The sequence below is a fragment of the Monodelphis domestica genome, chromosome 3, assembly GCF_027887165.1.
Source record: "Monodelphis domestica isolate mMonDom1 chromosome 3, mMonDom1.pri, whole genome shotgun sequence".
NCBI classification, from domain to species: domain Eukaryota; kingdom Metazoa; phylum Chordata; class Mammalia; order Didelphimorphia; family Didelphidae; genus Monodelphis; species Monodelphis domestica.
In genome coordinates this window covers 513,456,809-513,480,533 of record NC_077229.1, presented here as the reverse complement: position 1 = coordinate 513,480,533, position 23,725 = coordinate 513,456,809, and the positions used below count along the sequence as shown (strand labels likewise).

At 37.6% G+C, this 23,725-nt stretch overlaps 1 protein-coding gene across 5 annotated transcripts in view; it reads right to left on the bottom strand.

The window, feature by feature from the left end:
- The window catches only part of SLC38A9 (solute carrier family 38 member 9), a 123,619-nt gene that overhangs the window by 24,587 nt on the left and 75,307 nt on the right, over window positions 1-23,725 (bottom strand). For all 5 annotated transcript variants that reach the window (XM_056824908.1, XM_007486322.3, XM_007486323.3 and 2 more), the window contains 2 exons: window positions 18,328-18,434; window positions 7,235-7,348 (listed from right to left, as the gene is read on the bottom strand). In XM_056824908.1, the coding sequence (XP_056680886.1) occupies window positions 7,235-7,348; window positions 18,328-18,434 (221 nt within the window). The remainder of the gene's footprint in view (window positions 1-7,234; window positions 7,349-18,327; window positions 18,435-23,725) is intronic.

Here is a 23,725-nt window from a genome sequence, read left to right as displayed (position 1 = left end):
AGCTTGATGGGTTTAGAGGAGAGTAGGAAGCATGGAAGTGGAGACACTCCATTCAGATGGCTTTCTCAAGGCCTTTAGCCACGAAGGGAGAAGATGAAGGGCAGATGAAGTCGTGGGCCACTGTTCTTAAGAAGCAAGGAGGCCTGGGCCTCTTTGCAGGCAGTAAATGGAAGGTCAGTGAACGTATAGACGGCAGAGTGGGGCGATGGTGTGAAGAGAGGAGAGATAGGGACTGTGGGTGCACACAGCAAGGTCTGCCTTGGCAGGAAGAAGGACCACTTTTTCTTGGGGGACGGCATGAAGGAGGAGAAAGTGGAGGAAGACAGCGAGGCGGGGTGTGGAGGGAAGAAAAAGAGGGAGTGCTTGGCAAAGGGGGGGAGTTGCCATGGGAGGTCTGAGGAAGAAAGAAAAGGTTTGGAGTAGCCGCGTGGAGCGTGGGACAGGGACTGCCTGGCTGCGCCGAGGGCCCCGTCGGCAGGGCTTTGTGATGGTTTCCCCCAGCTCTGTTCAGCACACGTAAACAGAAATGAAGGAGGCAGGCAGGGTGAGTCATCCAAGGTTGGACTTGCAAAGCACAACTGACTAGCAGTTAAGGGGACAGGAAGGATAATGGAGAATTTAAGTGGCCAAGGTAGGATGAGTGGAAAGGGTAGCTAATGGGGGTGATTCTGGGGAAAGAAACATCAGGGTGGAGGGACTGCAGGTCACGGTGAGGGCAGACAACAAGGCTAGGAAATGGGAGGCAAAGGGAAGAGGAAAGATTATGATCAGATAAAGGAATTTCAGAGTTCAAGAACATTTACTCGTGCTGGCAAGATCAAAGGTAACTCAGTGTTGGAGAATGTCAGGGGAAACAAGAAGTTAAGGTGTTTGTGGGGAGCCTCAAGACATATGTTGAAAGCTCTTATTTTTATTTACCTATATTTATTGCTACTTCAAAAACGACACGAGTAAGAGATGTCCAAGGACCGAGCTGGCTCTCAGGCCCTGCCCCCTCCCCGAAGCAGAGCAAATGCCTGAATTTAGAACGACAAATTAATACGAATACTTTCCGGCAGGCTTGTGGCTGTGATGCAGAACACTATATAATATTTTTTCTTGGACAGTTAAATGGGTCCTATCGCCTCTATAGAGTACCTTCTACTTTGCTCAGACAACAAAATTTGACAGTCATACAATAAAATAGGCTAATCCACTAAGGGGCCAGCATTGTTTTTATCCAAGACTACCGCTGCCAAATAAGCAGAGGTGAGGAGAACTTTACACCTTTACAGGAAGTATTTTGAACAGAGCTGCCCAGCTTTGCTGACTCCTCATTTGGGCTCACGGAATTTGAGAGGAAGGCCAAGCCAGCCAGACCCTCTAAGAGGTATCTGTGAATAATGTCCAAGTCCATGTTTGAGACTATCTAATATGTGGCAAGTTCTGAGCTATGCCAGTATAGCCCCTTCTTTAACAGCTCTGTTACCTCCTACATGGGGGACTAAACCAATTTCAGCTGTGGTCCTGAAAGAGAGAAGACCCACTATTCTCTGACAGCAAGAGATGAGGCCAATCTTATTACTAAGTAACAGGGATATTTTCCTTCTCCTTCTTCTTAGTCTTAAACAGAAGATTGTGCTTGGGGACTAGCAGTCTGGTTAGCAAGCTCTTCCCTCCTCTGGAAAGGGAGGGAGGAAGAGGGAAGCAGGGAGGAAGAAAGGAAGGAGGTAGGGAAAAAAAGATCTGCTCACTGAAATTAAGAGCATATTCAATGATTTTTGGTCATGTGAATGAATGACTGGTAATAATGGACATGCTTTTTTCACCCTTTTCTGTGTGTCTGTCCATTAATAAAACACATATATGAATATTATATAATAAAAAGTAAAGTTTTGCAATGAATTTGAGATGTATAAGACATTTGTGCTAATTTGCAAAAAGAAACAAGGGAGAAAAAGGAAACTAGATCTGAAAACAGAAAAGTATAAAATTACAAAATGAATAATTAGAAAATGAAATACTAAATCAATTTATGAAAAGAAATGCAGTTCTGTGATTTGCAGATCTTAGTTTGGATTAATCAATGTTGAAGATGTAAAAAAAAATGAGATCGTTTATACTGGGTACAGACTGGAAGCTCAATTAAAGGGAGTAAAAAGTGTCCAAAGGAGCTCTTTAAAAAGTATGAAATCTAAAAATGTAACTCTACATAGAGTGGAATTAATTCATCTAGATCCAAGACTTCAATGTCTAATTCCCTAACAAGACAAAAATAGAACAAGTGATTTTTCATTTAAACAAGGCTTTCATTTTTGGAATGTCTAGGACAGGCCAAAAGAAAGTCTATGTTATTAATAGTTAAACATTTATATATAAAACTCTATATTTTTTATTTCTCTATCTAACTGATCCTTCTCCTACAGCTAGTAGATACGAAAATAAAATTTATTTTCAAATTGGGGAAATGATAAGATATGAAATGTCAAATTTTAAGAGAGTAATAATAAACCTTACCTTGAGAAAGGCAAGATCAAACTATTTCCTTTGGGGACTGGAGGTTGGCATAATTCTTTCCCAATACTTAAAAGACTATATACTTAATCCCATCCTTTACAGGAAGCATTTTCTAACCCTCTTATTGATATGGTCAATTATGCCAATAATTTTCCCAATACTGAACCATTCCTGTATTGGTCATAGTGCATGATCCTTGTGATATATTGCTGTAATCTCCTTGTTAGTATTTTATTTAAAATGTTAGCATCAATATTCATTATGGATAGTAGTCTATAGTTTTCTTTCTCTGTTTTTTCTCTTTTTGGTTTAGGTATCTACACCATATTTGTGTTACAAAATGAATTTGGTAAAATTCTTTCCTCGGCTATTTTTCTACATAGTTTACAAAATATTGGGATTAATTGATCTTTAAATGTTTGGTAGGATTCACTCTGAGACCTCTTAACTCCAGTGCTTTCCCTCTTTTAATTATCTCCTCTCTATACGGTACATAACTTGCTTTGTATATATGTATTTACATGTCATCTTTTCCATTAGACTGTGTAAGCTCCTTAAGGGCTTTTTTTGGGATCCTCAGGGCACAGCACAGTGCTTGGCACACAGTAGGTGATTAATAAATGTTTAATGACTGACTGATGCTTAAAAGGATTGTCAGAAAAATATTCATAGCCATGTTCTCTGTGGTGGCAAAAAATTGGAAAATTCGGGGATGTCCTTGGATTGGGGAATGGCTGAACAAATGGTGGTATCTGTTGGTGATGGAATACTATTGTGCTCAAAGGAATAATGAACTGGAGGGATTCCATGTGAACTGGAACGACCTCCAGGAATAGATGCAGAGTGAGAGGAGCAGAACCAGGAGAATGTTGTACACAGAGACTGATACGCTGTGGCACAATCAAACGTAATGGACTTCTTTACTAGCAACATGCAGTGATCCAGGACAATTCTGAGCGACTCATGAGAAAGAACGCTATCCACATCCAGAGAAAGAATTGTGAGAGTAGAAACACAGAAGAAAAACATCTCCTTGATCACATGGTTCGATGGGACTATGATTGGGGATGCACACTCTAAATGATCACTCTATTACAAATATTAATAATATGGAAATAGGTCTTGATCAATGATACTTGTAAAACCCATTTGAATTACACGTTGGCTATGGGGGGTGGGAGGGAGGAGGAGAGGGAAAGAATATGAATCATAAAACCACAGAAAAATATTCTAAATTAATTAATTATAAAAAAAAGGACTCTCAGATCTGCATGGTATTAGTAGCATTAACACTTCCACAGTCATGTCAGTAAACATTGTTGTTTTTTTTACTCTGTGCTAAGTCCTAAAGATACAAAAAGAGACAAAAAGCAGTTACTGCCCTCAAAGAGCTTCCAATTAAATAAATATACACGAACAAGTTATATGCAGGATAAATAAGAAATAATTAACTGAGGGAAGGCACTTGTTTAAAGAGAAGTTAGAGAGAGCTTCCAGTAGGACATGGGAATTTTGTTGGGACTTAAAGGAAACCAGGGAGGTCAGCAATCAGAGTGGAGGAGGGTGAACATTTCAGGCATGGGGGATAGTCAGAAAAAGGGCCTAGAGGCCAGTGTTATTGGACTGAAAAGTACACATTAGGAAATAAGGTGTCTGAAGACTGGAAAAGTAGGAGGCAGCTAGGTTATAAAGGGCTCTGAATGTTGAACAGAATATTCTGAATTTGCCCCTGGAGCCAATGGGAAGTCACTGGAGTTTGCCGAGTGTGTGTGTACATGTGGGAAGGACACACGATCAGCTCTGTGCTTCAGGAAAATCACTGGTGGCTGAATGGGCTGGAATAGGGACAGACTTGAGAGTGCCACCAGCAAGACTACTGCAATAGACCAAGGATGACAGAAGGTTCAAGACATGCACGTTAATGTTCATTTTAGACAGCAAGTATCTCATTCCATCTTCTTGAGTTTAGCTGTATACTGCATGAAGCCTTCTGTTTCTGGGGAGCATTTACTCCTGATAATTCTGAGTTAAAGGGGGCTATTCATACGCAGTTTTTGTAAAATTATTGAGAATAATGTCTCAGTTTGTGGCTAGGAACTTCCTGGTGAGAAGAGTTTCCTCCCTCAGCGAGTTGAAGTTAGTTTTGAAATGTTTCATGATTTCCAAGCTTAATATTACATATACTACTACTCTTATGGATTTGCAAAAGTAGATCTAATTATGTAGCAACCTTTAGAATTGAACAATTTAAAATCTGGATTTTTATTGGGTTTGACAAATTAGGGACAATTGTTTATTTATAGTTTAACTGTGTTCTGGATGGGAACTGCTGATGCTACATCTTTGTAGCTATAAGATTGTAGGTGAAAACTAATCTAGAATGATTTCCAAATACAATGAGCACAGAATGCCAAAAGGGGAACAGAGATGTATGGAATATTTTTCCATGTAGATGTTTTGAAAATACATTCAGATGAATGCGATACTGTCAATTCATTTTGTTTTTGTTTTACCTATTAAGTTAATGAGATTCTTTTATACTAGTGTGGTTTTTAAGTTTCTTGCATTATAATTTTGGAAAATATGTAGAAGCATTTTAAAATTTGGGGGACCATCTACACCTAGATGTATTAGTAATATTAGACTGTTAGATCCTTTATATGAGTGCTGATTGATTTATGAATGAGAACTGCATAGTAATAACTGGAAGACAGCATTCTTGTTTTTGTTAGAGACTATCTTAGGCAATCAAATGTGCATGCTCTGGTTTATCAAAGAATCATCCTGGACTTGGTAAATAGTTGAGAAGATTTTGGGAAGTAGGAAATGATATCAGCATAATTTGAAAACATTTTACAAGCTGTCTGAATATTTTGAATATAAATGAAATGTGAACCAGACTGTCTATACTGTATTTAAATGGGACATTTTGTGATTTGTAGAGATCCAAGTCACACTGCTGTACCCTATTCAAATGGCATTGTTCTTATTTTTGATTTTGTTAAACTTGCATCAGAGAATGTTTATAATGGGCCCTCTGAGTCAATAGGAGGCTAGTTTGTTACAAGAGTTAAAAAAATGTTCAATTGAAAAATTCAGACTACAAACAAACTCTGACACTTTTGTTTTTATAGGCTGCATGAAGCTCATGTAAAGGGATTTTTTTTTGAAATTACTATTCAAGAACCTGCCTATCAATTCAGGAAAGAGATTGAGACTGAGTTCCGAGTCAAGATTTGTAACCTTTTCTCCAATCCTTCAGAACAATTATTGCTTTAAGCTTTATTCTTTTTCAGTTTCAATCAGTCATTCTAGCAAACCTTGCTTGCTGCTCAACCAGCCCAGTCACTTGAGCCTAAAGACTCCTTTTCATTTTCTTGTTCCTATACTTGTTGGATAAGAAGTACACAAATAGTGAAGGGGATGATTGATATTAATTGGCTTTGCTGCCGTCCAAAATGTAATAACTATATATATATATTCAAGTGAGACTTCTACACAATAATGTAACATATATGAATACATGGAAACATGTTTATATATGTATGCACATGCACACACATATATGTACACGATTCACCTGATCTAAAAAAAGTTTTAATATGCCCCTACAATAATAAGCCTGGATGACAATGGTGGGTGGGGACACAATTGGGGGGCAGACAGGAAAGCATCTACAAATATTTTTTTAGCTTACTGCTTCATATTGATAGTAAGACATTTCTGATCTGAGAGTATACACCCCACACACTCCCACCCACGACTTGGGGCTCATGCTATTTCTGACATCTTAAATACCCTAGCCCTATGATGGTGAACTCATGGCACATGTGCCAGAGGGGGCTGCTCCCTTCTCCCTCTCCATACGTACCTGAGGACATTTCTCAGATGATCCTCCCCTCTGCCTAGCAACCAATGGGAGCACTTCCTTCCTGCCATCACTATGGTCTTCCCCATCATTTGCATCTAATAAAATCTCACCCACATTTTAAGGACTGAAGCAAATGCCATCTTCTCCATGAAGCCTGCCCTGATTCCTCAGTTAGTAGCACCTTTTTCTTTGCCTGGCTATCACAATGTACTCGGTGTATACCTCTCATGAAATTTTGATGAAAGGAAGGACCTTGTGTCCTTTAATCTCTGAACTTCCCTTCATGAGGAAGTTAGGTGATACAGTATATAGAGTACCCAGCCTGGAGTCAAAAAAGCTCATCTTCCTGAGTTCAAATTTGGCTGCAGACACTTACTGTGTGATCCTGGCCAAGTCACTTAACTGCCTCTGTTTCCTCATCTATAAAATGAGCTGGAGAAGGAAATGGCAAAACACTCTAATATCTCTGACAAGAAAAGCCCCAAAAGAGTCAGATAAGACTGAAAAATGACTCAATAATCTCACTCGATGTTTAGTACAATTATCTGTACATAGTAGGTACTAAATAAATGTTTTCAGTCTACAATACTGTCTACCTGTCAACAATCCTGATGGCTTCTGGGTTTGTTTGTTTTTTAACCCTTATCTTCAGTCTTAGAATTGATATAATTTGTGTTAAGTGACTTGCCCAAGGTCACACAACTAGGATGTTTCTATAGGTTTATTCTTTAGGAAAGAGTGGACTAGAGTTTGGAATATGTTCTCTTTGGAAGTGCTGCAGAATTTGTGTAACTTCTGGAGTTCTTAGAAAAAGAAACATTCTACGATATAGTTATTAACACTTGTGTATGGTGCTTATTTCCTTACCTGCTCGATGCATTCTTTGGATAATGGTGGAGAGGGAAATGAAGCAAAGGCCAGGATACCGACATAGAGGTATGTTAACATCACCAGCAAATAAGCAATGGACAGATCCCTTACCTGCAAATATAGGATCTGATATGTTTACTCTATTAAAAGCAGGGTAAGGTGACTTTGAATAACATAAAAATTACATTCCAAGTAAGTTCCAAATGGGCTTTTCATTTTTCTTCTTTTAACGGTCCTCACTCAATTTACCAATTGCATAATCAATTATAACTACATAAAGCAGATGGCACAAAAGGAAATTAAAGTGATAATGCATATGTTGGGATATTGACTTATCCTAAAAGAATGTCAACAAAATTAAAATTCTTTACAATTGGTCTCCTGCACCAATCATGTACATGCATCCACTTTTAGCCCTAATCCTTCCACCTTGATACCTATGGGGAAAATATCCCTTCCTGACCACCATTCCCCTAATATATGTAGTCTCACTCATTATAGTATAAGCTCTTTGAGGGCAGGGATAGTCTTTGCATTTGAATATGTAATTCTTAGTATTCAGTAAAATTCTTGGCACATGGTACTAAGCCAAATACATTTTTTAGGATATATATATACATTAGTATTATATTATTATATAATATATTATTATTTATTATATTATTATATGTAATATTATATATTAATATAATTATATTATATAATTAGGAAATTAATGGCATTGTAGTTTAATGCTACAGAAGCTCTGAATTATTTTATTCAATAAATAAGGAAGTCAGGAGACTAACATTAAGTATAAGCTGAAACAATAAAATTATTACACAATTAAATTAACTTGTTTTTATAAATCTTTACAGCAGACCCGCAACAAAAAGAAGCGGGCTATATGATATTTAATAAGAGGAAGACTAGCCAAAATATTAGACAGTAAGCAAGTATTAAAGACATGTTTAATAAACCTAAACAACAAACAAAACAAAATCAAGAGCCAGCTGTTCAAACAGCTGTACAATGTTATTGTTGGATTCAGTAAACATATACAGAATATTAAATAAAGTGGATTGCTTCCATCTGCTGCTGCCCTCATTCTCTTGGCCCCATGCAAAGTAAAAAGCTTCAAGACGTTTAATGCGGCCATCTGTCAGAGCCAAGTTGTAGAGACTGCGTTTCACCAATCTGCAATCCATCAACGCTAAAAACTTATAGTCAAACCCTTCAGCACAATGAAATGATGGCAAGAATTCTGTTCTCTCTGAACATAAGTTACTTTGAAATCTAAGGAAACAGACTAAAGAACCAATATGTACATTATCACTGTAATTTCCTTTCCTTCCATCTACTTTATATTGCCCAGGTTGATAGTGCAATAAGAACCCAGAGTACTGCCAAGAGAACTCTGGCTTAGGGATGCTGACTGGTGGAGGAAGTGAAAGGCCCAGCCGTGGCCGGGGACGGCAATCTAAGGAGCATTCTCATACCAGGCTAAATACAAGCACCACTGGTGCTCTGATGGGGGAGGAAGAGATGTTTCTGGTGTGCCCTTGGCCAAGCCTGTTCTCTCAGACCTGCAATGTCAAATTATAATGGATGCCCAGAGACTGTTTCAACTTCGACTGGGAAAGTTCAGGGTTGCAGGGTCACTTTCTCTCACTCCAGGCCTTGAAGGCTCTTTGGAGACATCTGGGATCCAACCTAATGAAGAATACTGAAGAACACCTAGCTGGGGGACAGGGGATTTGTTTTTGCTCTCTAGTGGGATGAGAGATGAAGCTGCTGATGACTGGGAACAATAAACAAGTCTAAGGAGGGAGGCCAATCCTAAGGGGAAATGGTATGGTCCAAGCTGAATTCCTTTTAAGGAAAAAAAGAATATTATACTTTGTTTCTATCAGCAAAAGTGTCTTCTGACCCTCCCTCCCCTCCAACTGAGACAGAAAAGCAAAACCAGTACCAACATTGTCAATCAAAACAAATTTTTCACATTGACTATGTCCAAAAAAAACCTGTCTGCACTTTCAGTCCTTTATTTCTCCATCAGGAGGGGCATGTTTGCTCACTAGTCCTCTGGAATCATGGTTGGTCATTATACTGATAGGATTTCTAATTCTTTGAAAAAAATTTTTTTATTATTTTGTTCATTGTATAAATTGCTTTCCTGATTTTGTTCATTCTGCCTTAATTCCTAGAAGAGTTTATGAGTTTCTCTGATATCCTCCCCTTCATCATTTCTGATAGTGGAGGAGGATTCCATTACGTTAGTTCCTGTCTCTCCATGTTTCTGTGAATTCTTCATATTTGTAAATTTCTTACGATGAATTAAAATTCTTTAAAAAATTATGCATAATCAGCAAGAATGTGCCATCTCTTCCTCCCATCCCTACTTTCAAGTTGAGAAGAAAAGACACAACTCTGGTAATAAACATGTATAGTAAAGCAAAATAAATGTCCACATTGCCTATATCAAAAAGAAGTCTTATTCTGCACCATGAGTCCTCTTCTCTATCATGATGTGGGAAGCATGCTTTATTATTAGTCCTTTGGATCATGGTTGATTATGATGCTGATCTGTGTTCCAATTCTTTCAAAATTGTTGGTCTTTACCATACTGATGCCATGGGGCAAGTCCTAGTTCTGTTTACTTGACTTCGTAAGTCCATACAAAACTTACCAAGTTTCTTCAAAACCATCCCCTTCATCTTTTCATAATTTATTCTCCCATTGTTCAGTTCTATCCACTAAAAATTTCTATTCTTTGTCACCTTATAAGTGTATAAATTTGGAAATTAATTTTAATTCTATTTTAAAGACTTAATCCATTGATTACCTTTTCTCTGAATTCCCCCTTCTCATTTCTCCTTTTTCCCTTCTTTCCTTTGAATGACATATATTTCCATACCCAACTAGATGTATTCTTATTTCCTTTTTACCAGAATGGAGAGTGAGGTTCAAATGTTAACTACTCATTCAATCCTCTTCTCTCTGTATAGATGTCTACGTGTACACCCAAATGATGAGATAATTTCCCCAAACTTTTCCTTTCCCTCTCTCCTTCCCCTATTTCCATTCTTTTCTTACTATCATCAAGACTTAAAACAAACTCACTCTCAGACTTTGTGTAATTAGATTCTTTACAGGACCTCTGACATTATGGTTTAGAGGGGACACGTATATCATCTCTCTGTATAGAATGTAAGCAGTTTATCCTTTTTCAGTCTTTTACATTCACATTTAAATTTTTATGTTTCTTTTCCCTGCTGTGCTTTAACTTCAATCTCTATGGCTCTGTTTTTTTCATCAAGAATGCTTGGAAATCCTCTATTCCATTAAGGATTCCTTCCACACATACACCCCACCTCCACAGCAATTCTATTCAAGTTTTGCTTAGTCACCATAAATAAATGTTCAAGCTTATAGTTCTCTTTCTCTCATGTATGTGTGTTTCTTAGAGCTAAAAATACTTTACCCAGTAAAACCTGAGTACAATGCTCAAAAAATTTGCATGCATGTATGTATATCCTTTGCCTTCTAGAATACTATATTCCAAGTTCTCTACTCCTTTATTGTAGTGGCCGCTACATCATGTGCGATCTTGACTGTCTCCTCAGGACACAAATGCTTTCTTTCTGGCTACTGGTAGTATTTTTTCTTTGACTTGGAACTCTGGATTTTGGCTATAATGTTCCTAAGAGTTTTTATTTTGTTTGCCTTTTATAGCCTTTCCTAACTAGGCCCACTTTTTAGTCTTCTTGCACCTCTCTGCCTCTGCCCTCTCACTGAACACACTTTGTGATCTAGTGATGCTGACCCCTTCCTGTCCCTCCAACAAGATACTCCATCTCCTGCCTCTGGGCATTTCTACTGGTTTGGAGTTCTTTCCCTCCTTATTTTCATCTCCTGGTTTCCCCACTTTCCCATGGGAAGTCTTTCCTGACCATCCTCAATATGACTGTCTTCCCTTGGTTGATTATCTCCACTTTATACTGCAGGTAGTTTATACATAATTGCTTGCATGTGGCGCCCCCATTCAACTTTGAGCTCCATGAAAGCAAGGGCTTTTTGTTTTACTTTGTTATCTCCAGTACCTAGTGCAGTGACTAGCACACAGGAGGCACTTAATGTTTATTAACTGACTAGCTCCCCTTTCTTCTTTCACTCTCCGCACCCCCCAAAGTCTCCACTTTCTTTTTCTGTACATTCTTCTCTTTGGCAATGTCACCAAACACTATAGCTTCAACTATAACTTCTAGAGTTATAATAACTCACAAACATATTTTTCTTGCTGCTCAGATGAAAATGGAATTTCCAGTTGCTACTGGCTCTTAATGTCCCATTGACATTTCAAATTCAACATGATAAAATGACTCATTTTGCCTACCAAATCCTGTAATCCTTTCTGTCTTCCTTATCTGTATTGGTGGCACCACCATTTTTTCCCAGTCCCCCATCAAATAAACATCGTTCTTCTCTGAACTGCACAAAAGATGGTTAAATTCCCAGAGTTTGGTGTAGACTGAGAGGGACTAGGAGAGTAAGAAAGTAAATAACAAAGAGGAGTTGCAAGCAAAGTAAAACCACTAATCCTAGATACAGTATTAAAAGAAAAAAAGGAAAAAAGAACTGGAATGTAAGGGGGTATCCATCAATGGAGAATGGCTGAATACTTTCTAATATATTATTAAAACTAGAGAAATTATGAAAAAAAAAGATTTCAGATAATCCTGAAAGTATGAGCTGATGGAGAATGAATAAAACCAATGAGGATCATTTATATGAAGAAAAAATATTCTAAAAAAAGAAAATGTGAAAGATATAAATGCTGATCAAAGCAATGGTCAATCTTGTCTCTAGAGGACCCAAGGTACAAAAACATACATTTTTGGATATAGCTACTGTGAGGATTCATTCTGGTTGACTATGCTGATTTGTTAAAGAGCTTTCTCTCCCCTCTATGTTTTAATTTGAGGGTTGTGGGAGAGGGAGAAGAAAGGGGTTGGAGAGATACAAATGTTTAGCAATAAACTTAAAAGAAACTCCTACCTTCTGTCTTAGAATTAATATTAAGTATCAGTTCCAAGGCAGAAGAATGGTAAAGACTACACAAGTGAGTTAAGTGATTTGCCCAGTCACAGACTAGGAAGTGTCGGAGGCCAAATTTGAACCTGGGACCTTCCAGTCTCTAGGCCTGGCTCTCCATCCATTGAGCCACCTTGCCACTCCAATAGAATAAACCTTTAAAGAATACATAGAAGAGAAAGACATTTTCATGAAGCAAAGCAATCCTGAAAGAAATACGGAATTTATTACAGATTTTTTTAAAAATGCAAGCACAATGAAATAGATTCATAGTTTAATATACATCCCTCTTTTTGTGCTCTGGGGTATTGTCCTTTAAGTTCAGATTTTTAACAATGTAATCCCCCTCCCCCCAAACCTAGCTCCCTTCAAGTTTCTCCCTCTTCTCAGGTGTCACTTTCTACATGAGGAATTTCCCGATCTCCCCATTGTTAGAGCTTTCCAACCTGCCCCACAAATTGCTTTGTCTTCATAGAATTTGTATTTATTTATCTGTATGTTTTATTCCCCCAGAGAATGTAATCTTTCTGACAGCAGGGGCTGATTCATTTCAGTCTCTGCACAAGGCAATATGATAGCCCCTAGGGACACCTAGTAGGAGATTTAAATAAATGCCTCCCTTTACTTCTTAGCCTGTAACAAGCTGGGGAAACAAAGATTTGAGTGAAACAGTGAAGAGACTGCATTCTTTGTAGGTATAGACAGGTATACACAGAAAAGATACAAGATGTTTTGAGGTTTTCCCCCCTATGGAGGGAAGAGATGAGAGTATTAAGTGTTAAGAGGAGGGATCAGCTGCCTAGAATTACTCCACTCTCAAATATACATACACACTATCCAGCTTATCACTCATACTCTGAAGAGGTAGGACTGACATCACAGAGAAGATAAATCAAGCTCCTATGATAAAATGTTCATGATTATTGGTATGTGCTCTGGTAGGTAGTTACATGGCCTAGTGGACCTGAAGTCTAGAAGATCTGAGTTCAAATATGGGCTCAGAAAATATATTAGCTGTCACTTAACCTGTTTGCCTCAGTTTCCTCAAGTATAATTTGGAGATAATAACTGTAAATCAGAGATAATAACATAGTAACAATAAATTTTATGGATCTAACGAGATAATATTTGTAAAGCACTTAGCACACTCCCTCTCAGGACTAAATAAATACTTGTTTCCTTCCTTTCTCTCTGAAATGTAGATGAATCTTACTTTCATTTTCTGTGTCCCCAAGTAACATCTTTATTCAGCTTTTCCAAAGAGTATAACTGAAAAGGAAAGGAGGATGGGGATACATCAGAGGGAGTGTTGAACTTCAGGCAATACTGATGGAAGACAAAGTCCTAGGTCTACATAAAAGAAAAGTAAGAGGGTAAATTAAGTAGTCAGGCCAAGACAAAGAAATCAAGAACCTGCCCTCCCATACGTCCTCTTGTCTTAGAGCCTCAAACCCTCCATCTATTCCTATTTTCATGGTAGTTCTCCAATAAGTCCTCTTACCCCATAGTCACCCTGCAGGAGCTCTAGCTATGAGCCGCAGGGATGACTCTTTGGATGAAGAGCTGGAGTAGGGGAGGAAAGGGAGAGAGAGGGAGACAGAGAGAGACAGAGAGAGACAGAGAGAGACAGAGAGAGAGAGAGACAGAGAGAGAGACAGAGAGAGAGAGAGAGAGAGAGAGAGAGAGAGAGAGAGAGAGAGAGAGAGAGAGAGGGAGGAAAGGGAGAGGGAGATAGAGAGAGAGAGGGAGGGAGAGAGAGAGAGAGAGAGAGAGAGAGAGAGAGAGAGAGAGAGAGAGAGAGAGGAGAGAGAGAGAGAGAGAGAGAGAGAGAGAGAGAGAGAGAGGTAACGGTACCTAACATTTGGAGTTAAAACTAGTATAGCTAAATGAGTACTACTTGAACTACTATTAAAACTAAACTCCCTTATGAGTTAAACAGGCTTTTATGGGTTTTTTCCCTGAGAATTTAGTAAAAAATAACATTTTTTAGTTATATATAGTTTTGTAACTTAAAAAGGATTTGCCAGCTGTCAAGATATTTAGTATAAATATCACTATCTCATTTTATAGTCAAGGAAATTGAGGCTCAGAGAGGTAACTCAGTTCAGAACACTTTTTTTTCCTCACTTTAAACATTATTTTATTTGGTCATTTCCAAACATTATTCATTGGAAACAAAGATCATTTTCTTTTCCTCCCACCCCTCCCACCCCCTTCCCACCCCCTCTCCCATAGCTGACGCAAGACTCCACTGGGTATCTCATGTGTTCTTGGTTTGAACCCATTTCCATGTTGATGGTATTTGCATTAGAGTGTTCAATTAGAGTCTCTCCTCAGTCGTATCCCCTTCCCCCCTGACAGAACACTTTTTCTAAGGAAAAATGCATTCAACTCTGATAAAAAAAGCTTTACATATGAAGTTTTACAGTAAAAAGTTGAGGACTGTCTGAATGTTATTTTTTGCCATATATGTCAAATTGTATAGCTACTTCAAGTATCAAATCACACATCCAACCTCTTCTCTCTAAAAAATTTTAGGCCAAATTCCATCAACACTCTTCCAGGAAAGAAGCAAAAGTTTCTCTGGGGGCAGCTGGGTAGCTCAGTGGATTGAGAGCTAGGCCTAGAGACGGAATGTCCTAGGTTCCGAATCTGATCTCAGACACCTCCCAAATGTGTGACCCTGGACAAGTCACTTAACCCCCATTGCCTAGCCCTTACTGCTCTTCTGCCTTGGAACCAATACATAGTACTGATTCTAAGGTGGAAGGTGAGGGTTTTTAAAAAAGCTTCTCCAAACCCAAGAAGACATAAATAAATAAGAGAGGTATTACTACTTGGTGATAAAACATTGGCAGAAATATCTTGTGAAAGTAAAGGTGTAAATGTGTAATTAACATTTTCACATATACTGAACAATATATAACAATATATCTCAACAATATTTTAAACTCCCTCAACAATAGCTATTATTCCCATTTTACAACTGAGAAAATGAAGGCACTTTAACAAGATATTATGCAATTACGAAAGCTAGATATTGGTAGTTCTAGATTTAGAATCTAGGTCTTGAGACCTCAAGGCAATGAATATTTAACGAGTTTTAAAATTTTCCAAAAACCTGTGATTGACTTAAGCAAAAATTCAAACTTAACATCTTTCCTTTTGGGAGTCTGGCAAAGGAGAAGAGAGTTTAGGTGCTAGGGAAGCAAAGTAGAAGTCATTTCAGAACTTCAAGAGGGAGTGGAAGAAAAGGAAAAACTAGGCATCAGAATTAGGGATGTATTTTTAACTTGTCAATTCCAGCATATCTTTGATGGTTTCTATTTTCTACTTCTATGCTTTCAGTCTATAATAAATTACAATTTTGATTTTTGGGAAAAGGGCATGGTTCTTTTTTCCTGCATCTTAATTTTTTTTTTTTGCTAAATAAACAAGCATTTATTTTCTCTCCCCCTCATTTCTCTCTACCTCTGGAAAAAATAAGACTCATGAAACAAATATGTATAGTCAAGCAAAACAAAGCCAAAAATATGTTTCATTTTGCCTTTTGTGTCCATCAGAAATGGTCAATTTCTTTGTTTATCTAGTTTAAGCTAAATCATCCCAAGGCAACATCAGATTAAGATTTGTATCACCATGGCTCTCAAAACTCTGAGTATAAATATGATAAATTCTCTTCATCCTAAATGATGGAAGAATGAAGGGTTCACTGTGCTATACTGGAAAGACTGTTGGCACTGGGGTCAGAATAACTAGGACTATACCCAGGCTCCACCACTCACTGACTTCAGAACCTTTTTAAGCACAGATCTTCTCATTTGTAAAATAAGGATACTACTACTTGGATGACCTACTTCCTAGAGTTGTTATGGAGGAAACTCTTTGTGTAGACCTTAAAGGGCTATACCAGTTCTTTTTATTCTGATCCATGGAAAGTTAACAATAAATGAGAGGTACTATGACAGAGATGAAGTAACCATTTTCACACACCAGGATACAATAAGCAGTGTTTAACTGTGAGTTGTACTGATAATAAGGGAATCTTTTTTGGGGAGGAGGAGCTGATACAGAAGGTACCTAGTACTTAACAGTGGTTCAAGGTTATCACCATGAACAATATTTATCACATCGCGTATTTAGAACATTGGATTAAATCTGCACAGGCCACGTCAACACTTTTTGGAAGCTGTATTTTTAAGGAATTCCTGACATTGGCTTATTTCCAGGTCACTTAATACTTTTTTCCAAGCTAAATGCAGAAAAGAAACTGTTGTTTGGATTCCTGGTAGATCCAGGGTTATGATAGGTTGCAAGAGCCCTGGTGTTTTTCACAATCATTCTGGGAAAACATTTTTGCTTAAACATTACTTTGGAAATATCCACTAATTTCAAGGACTTCTGAAGTTTCCTCCTTTGTTATGGAGAAATATTAGACCTTCTTTTGTTTGGATTTATGTTAGCTGGTAGTGAATTTTAATGGTTCTACACGAGGATCATGAATTTAGAGCTGGAAGAGAGATTACTTGCCATCTAGCCCAACCCCTTGAAATTTCCAGGTAAACAACTGAGTTCTAGACAAGTACAGTGAGACCCCAACTCTCCACAGAGGGTACATTTTAAGACCTAGCAGGGATGGCTGAAATCGTGAATAAAAGTGATATCTGCTGACCTCATATGTAACATGATTTTCTTGCACATACATATGTAACAAAGTTTAACTGATAAATTCTAGACAGTAAGACTTTACCAACATTGATTCTAATAACAACAAAGGACATTGTTATACAGTACAGTAGAGTCGTTCTCCCCTATCCATAGGGGATACATTGCAAGACTCCCAAAGGATTCTTGAAACTTGGACAGTACCCAATCCTACACAGACAGTTCTTGCTTTAACTTCTAATCTGTTAACTTTAGAGTACTGGGCTCTTTCTCCCTGCTCTTCCCCTCTGCTCAGCTCAGTGCTCTGCGCTCGCCCACCCACTCTCTCCAGTAAAAAAACAAAAACCCATCCAAGTGAAAGCAGAAGTGACAAGCCGTCACGCCACCGTGACCTCTGACCAGAGAGGAGTCCTTTGTCGCCTGCCGCCTACCTGTACTTTGGGTAACTCAAACCACAGAGGAGTGAGTGTGAAGGGGAATAGGTTGATCTGCCTTCATTTCCCTGCTCCTAACTTTCTGGGCTTCAAAAATCATCTTCATTCTAACCTCTTCTTCAGCTCCTTCTTCTATGTGGTCTTTTAGCATGAGAATATAAACTCCTTGCTGTATAGCCATTTTGGAAAACAATCTGGGATTATGCAAATAAATTGCCTAAAATGTCTGTACCCTTTGAATTAGAGACTCCATTACAATGGTAAGAATAAAATCTCATAATACACCAAAAATATTTAGAGCAACATTTTTGGTGATAGCAAAAAATTGGAAAAGTAGATACTTATCAAATGGTGAATGGCTAAATAAATTGTGGTATATAAATGGAATGGAATATTATGGTGCTACAAGAAATGATAAATGTGATGAATACAGAGAAGCACGGAAATAGCTCCATAAACTGATAAAGAGTGAAGTAAACAGAGCCAAGAAAACAATATACACAGTGAGTACAGTAATGTAAATGGAAAGAAAAATACACACATATATCAAAAGTAGATGTAGCAAAATTATCAAGATCAAGAATGACTTGGGAAAATTGGGATAATATTAAAAAAAGATATCAATAAAAACTTACTTATAAAAAGAAAATTAATAATTAAAAAAAGACTTGGCTCCTTGAGGTCAGGACTGTCTTTCTACTTTACTTCTATTTGTATTTCTTATATTTAGTACAGTGCCTGGCATAGAATAAGTGATTAATACATGCTTGCTTCCTTTATTTCAAAGTACTAGTAATTTTTCAAAAGAAGATGAAGTGACAAAAATTTGGTTTCTATTCCAAATAGAAAACAATTCACACAAGGAATGAAAAGTCTCTATATAGGAGAAAATGAAATAATCCTCACATAAATACTTACATTGTTCTCCTGGTTCTTGTTGTTCTTTAAGAGGGTAATAACACAGTTATGGATGAAGAAAGCAAGAGTGAGTATTCCAGTCAACTGTGGAAAATGAATTCTAAACTCTGGGAGAAAAGGAGAGAAATCATCAAGATGTATAATTAGGAGACAAACATTAACTGTCAAAGACATGATCAATAATCAAATGGCAAAAATCAGTAGCTTCTTTCTGTTTTAGGGGTTCATGATCACTATTACATGGAAGAGGGCTTGAATTTTCTCTCTCTTTCTCTCTCTCCTTTTTCCTTCCTTCCTTCCTGCAAAGACTTACCTTCGGACTTAGAATCACTACTGGGTATTGGTTCGAAGGTAGAAGAGTAGTAAGGGCTAGGCAATGGGGGTCAAGTGTCTTGCCTAGGGTCACACAGCTAGGAAGTGTCTGAGGTCACATTTGAACCCAGGACCTCCCATCTCTGGGCCTGGCTCTCAATCCCTGAGCCACTCAGCTGTCCCCCAGGCTTGAATTTTCTAAGAAACTGCTCCACAAAAAAAGATCATGGAGAGAGGAAATATTTGCATGATTTTTCTGAATAGCTGATCTAAAAAGCATTGGTGATATTTGCCTTTGGGCTTCCTCTCTTGGTAATCCATTCCAAAAGTAAGAAAAATTAATGCCCTGAATTCAGACTTTAGGGGACCCACTGACTTTCTGGAACTTCTGTGGGAGAGAAGGGAGATGAATGCAAATAAACATGAATAATAATGGAAATAGGGAAGTGGTCTCTGAAGTATGTATTTTTTTAAAATGTGTTTGCTACTTTAAAATACCTAGTTAACACTCTCCTTCCCCTCCTCCCATTAGAGAAGACATCATCTGACAAAAAAAACCTGATAAATAGAAATAAGTAAGACAGTATATATATATATATATATATATATATATATATATATATATACTTATTTCTATTTATCAGTTCTTTCTCTGGAGGTGAACATCTATAAGCCCTTCTTCAAACAATATTTCTTAGATGAAGAAATCAAAGCTCCATAAAACTACATGAAGTATATATTTTTGAATATAGGTGTGCTATACTCTGATTATATCTTACTTGCCTAGCATCCTTTAGTTTCAATTCCCACCAATGACAATGTAAGTAGTGGAGGGAAAATATTGATAGGATTACCCTAAGTATTTTAATTTGACCATTTAGTCACTGGGGAGGCAATTTTTTCTTGACTTGACTCAAAATTTGCTAGCAAAGGCTGACTAGGTTATTGTCTTCTTTTTATCACTGTGAAAAATAGGTATATTTGCAGTAACTATACTGGGTCTGAGAACCTTCTATGTTTATGGCAAAGGATCCCTGCCACCGAGTAAATGGCTTTAGTTGCACAACAACTTTAGTTACACAACCACAATTATGTGTACTCTATAGCCACAAAGATGGTGTAGTTCCCACTAATTTGGTTTGGTCAAGTTGTTCAAATAATATGGACGATGTGCCAAATAAAGCAAAAACACACTCTACTTGTTATCATCTTCCTTTTATAAGTATTTCTCTTCTGAGAATGAGTTAATGGGGAGGAGAGAGGAAGCAGGGGAGAAGAGGAAAAACAAGGCCATGGATATTTTCCCCTCACTCGACCTCTGTCAGTTGCTTGTTAAGACATCTCTATGCTGGGTCTCCTATGGACAGCTCATCAATAATTTTTGTTCTCAAGAGTTCTCTAAGGAGGGCCAATGAAAACACATCCAAATTGGCTCAGCCCCCAACACTGGAGCAAAGTTAGTTGTTTAGAATGTTAACAATCATGCTTTAAAACACTGATTCATCCTTGTTACATTTTAAATGATGATCTAACATAATCAACATTTAGAGATCACAAGGTAATATTCTGGGAAAAACCAGGATGGTTCTCAGTGATTAATAATCTGTAATCCAAATAAGGCCTCATACTTCTTCAATATATCTATACTAAGACAGAACTAAATATACCAGGAAGATGGTATTCTTAAGAGAGGATAGTTTCTTCTATAACCTGTACTGTACACAATTATCCCTTTCCATTTAGAATTTATATCCCAGAGACTTTTTTTCTCCCATATGCCTTATTGAGATACCTGGGGAGGAAATCTAACAACCATGAAATCCTACGAGTTAACCTGGTGACATTTTCTGGGACTATTTTTTTTCAGGTTTTCATTTTTATTTTTTTCAAATAAAAAAATTTTATTTAATTAATTTAGAATATTTTTCCATGGTTACATGATTCATGTTCTTTCCTCGCCCTCTCCTCCCCACCCCCCACCCCCGTAGTTGACATGCAATTGCACTGGGTTTTGCATGTATCATTGATCAAAACCTATTTCTCTGGGACTATTTTTAAGGGACTTTAGATGTATAATCTTATGTTATTTTGGTAACAAGTATTTAATCATTGATTCCCTATTACTGTGAATTGATCAGCAATATGTCAACATATGAAACCATTTGGTAAACAGCATTTTCTATCATGCTCCTTAATTAATGGATATATTCAATATCTCCAAGAGGTTTCTATTTTTTTTATTCTGAATTTACATTATTCCTGCCTCTCCCTCCCCACAATTCTCCTCAAAACAAAAATGAAAATAATCTTGTAACAAGTAAATATAATTGAAGATGAGGTAGAGTAGTAGGAAAAAGTAAAGAAAACTCTCCTAGCAATAAAGAAAATGCACCAGAGTCCTAACTGGGAAACGTAAGGGCAAAAAAAAAAAGTCACAGTGAGTCTTCTTCTTAGACTAAATCAACAGAGGTGAGACAGAGAGGTTGTAAACACGGGGAGATGAGGTCTGGCTAGGAAAGGTTGCCCAAAGCATTCCAATACAAGAAGAGGCTATGTACCAGGGCAAGAAGAGGTCTCAGGTTCAGCTTAAAGAAGCTTAAATTGGTGCAAGCTGCAAGAACAAAAGCAAAAATGCCACAGTTCTATACTGGGCCCTTTTCTCTTTTTTTGCCCTGAATTTTCTTACGTGGTGATCTCATCTATCACATCACAATGATCATTTTCATGCTGTCTCCAGATCTACATATCCAGTCCTACTCTTTCTCTCACGCTATAATCTACATCATCAACTGTCTCCTGGATATGAACTGAAGAAGGCCTTGAAGATTTCTATATTCATTATTGTTTACCAAAAACCCACTTCTCGTTCAAACTTCCTATTTTTGTTAAAAGCTACCACTACTTTTCAGTCAGCCAGGTTTCAACTTGAGTATAATCTTTGACTTCTCATTTTCACTAACCCCTCACAATCAGTTGTCAAATAGTATTTCTATCTTCACAGTATCTCTCATATGCATTCCTTTCTCTCCATTCACATGGCAGCTACTCAAGTTTAAGTACTATTTAATTCTCAGCTGGCTACTACAATAGTTAGCTAGCTAGCTTTCTTTCTTTCAAAAACTCTTACCTGTTCTCTTAGAATCAGTATTCTATATTGGTTCCAAGGCAGAAGAGCAGAAAAGGCTAGGCAAAGGGAGTTAAGTGACTTGCCCAGGGTCACACAGCTATGAAGTATCTGAGGCCAGATTTAAACCCTGGGCCTTCTGTCTCCAGACCTGACTCTGTGTCCACTGAGTCACCTAGCTGCCTCTTACAATAGCTTACTAATGAGACTCTACTTCTGGGAGTCTCCCTCACTTCAATCTATTCTCTATACAATCATCAAATTGATTTCCCCAAAGTCCAGTTCTTGTCAAGCTACCACCATTTACTCAATAAACCCTTCTTCTAGTATAAAATATAAACTCCTCTGTTTGGCATTTCAAGCTCTTCACAACTTGGTCTTACTCTACTTTTCTAGTTTACTACGCAGTATTTCCCCATGCACATACTTTACAATCCAGTCATATGCTTGCTGCTCTTCAAATTTCTTGCTCTATGCCTTTGGCCCACCTGTCCCCTAAGACCTGGAGTATTCTCCCCTGTCACCTTTCCCCTGTAACTCTTGGTTTCAAGACTTAGCTCAAGCAGGTCTTTTTTGTCCTCCTAGTTGTGAATATCCCCTCCTCCCCCAAGGATATCTTGTATGTGTTCTATAAATTCATATTATATATACATGTTGCATCTCCCTGTTGGATGTGAATGTCTTGAGGGCTGGTACTTTTTTGCCTGTATAGAAAATGCTAATAAATACTTAGTATTTCACAGGAAGTCCTCTTTCCCCATTCATACTGTCATGTATTTTGTCTGAGTCAAATTCAACCTACTACAATAATCTTCTGGCTACTGTTTATACTAAGAGCTTGCAAAGAGAATCCCTTCCTGAAACAGTGTTTCCTTTTCTCTCCTTTAAATAGTCACTGGTACATCAATTCCTTTATTTTCAGACCTATTTTCTAATCATTTCTCAGCAGCATCATGCTTTCCTTGGGGTCCAGTTTTAGAAAACAAGGAAGAATAATTGCATTGCCTCATATGTAGAGACACTATCTTGAGTCTGTCATCTATATCAATATATAACTCTATTACAATTCTCTAAAAACTGGTAATTTGAAGCAGCTTTCCCTACAGCTGCAAGATAACTTGGGTTGTTTTTTTTTTCCTTGAGAATTGCCTCTTCATACCCTTTGGTCACTCACAATGGAAGCCATTAGCTTGTCTACATTCTTAATAAGGGCCTGAAAACCCCCTCAGTTTGAGGTGCATACCACTTTGTGGGAAAATCAGAAAATCAAGGGCAGGGTATACAATGGTTCTAAGGGTAAAGCAGCTTATGAAACTACTAGTTACTACTGAACCAATCAATACAGAAACTTGAGAATATGGTAATGGTAGAAACAAAGGCAGAAAAAAACCCCACCATTTCAGAATTCAGAAAGGACTATCTGGGCATTGAACAGAATTTTAAATTTCTAGATTGATCAAGTTATTATGACTGAGAAAAATCCTAAATTACCTTTAAAGAGAATCATTGTAAGGTATCCTGGCCAGACACAAATGTGGTCCATGCAATGGTCCAGAAGTGGTTGATACCTTAGCTACGTATCAAAAGAGGTTACATAGTATAAAATGAGTAACTGCTACTCAAATAGGTAATAATGGGCAAGCCACCACATTTCCCAAGGAACAGAACCAACCTATACAGGAATATACAGGGGCTGAAGGATCGTTATCTTTGCTCCATTTACAGAGGAGATAAGACAGTAATAATTTGTTTTGTAATCAAAATAAATTTTAGTTACTGAGATAAGGGCTCACTATTTAACAAAAACTGGGAAAAATTAAATTTAGACCAACACCTCACACTGTATTCCAAGATAATCTCCAAATGGACATGTCACTCAAATATAAAAGATCACATCACGAATTACAAAAACCTGGAAAAAAATTACCTGTCAATCTAAGAAAAGTTCATGATTAACTAAGG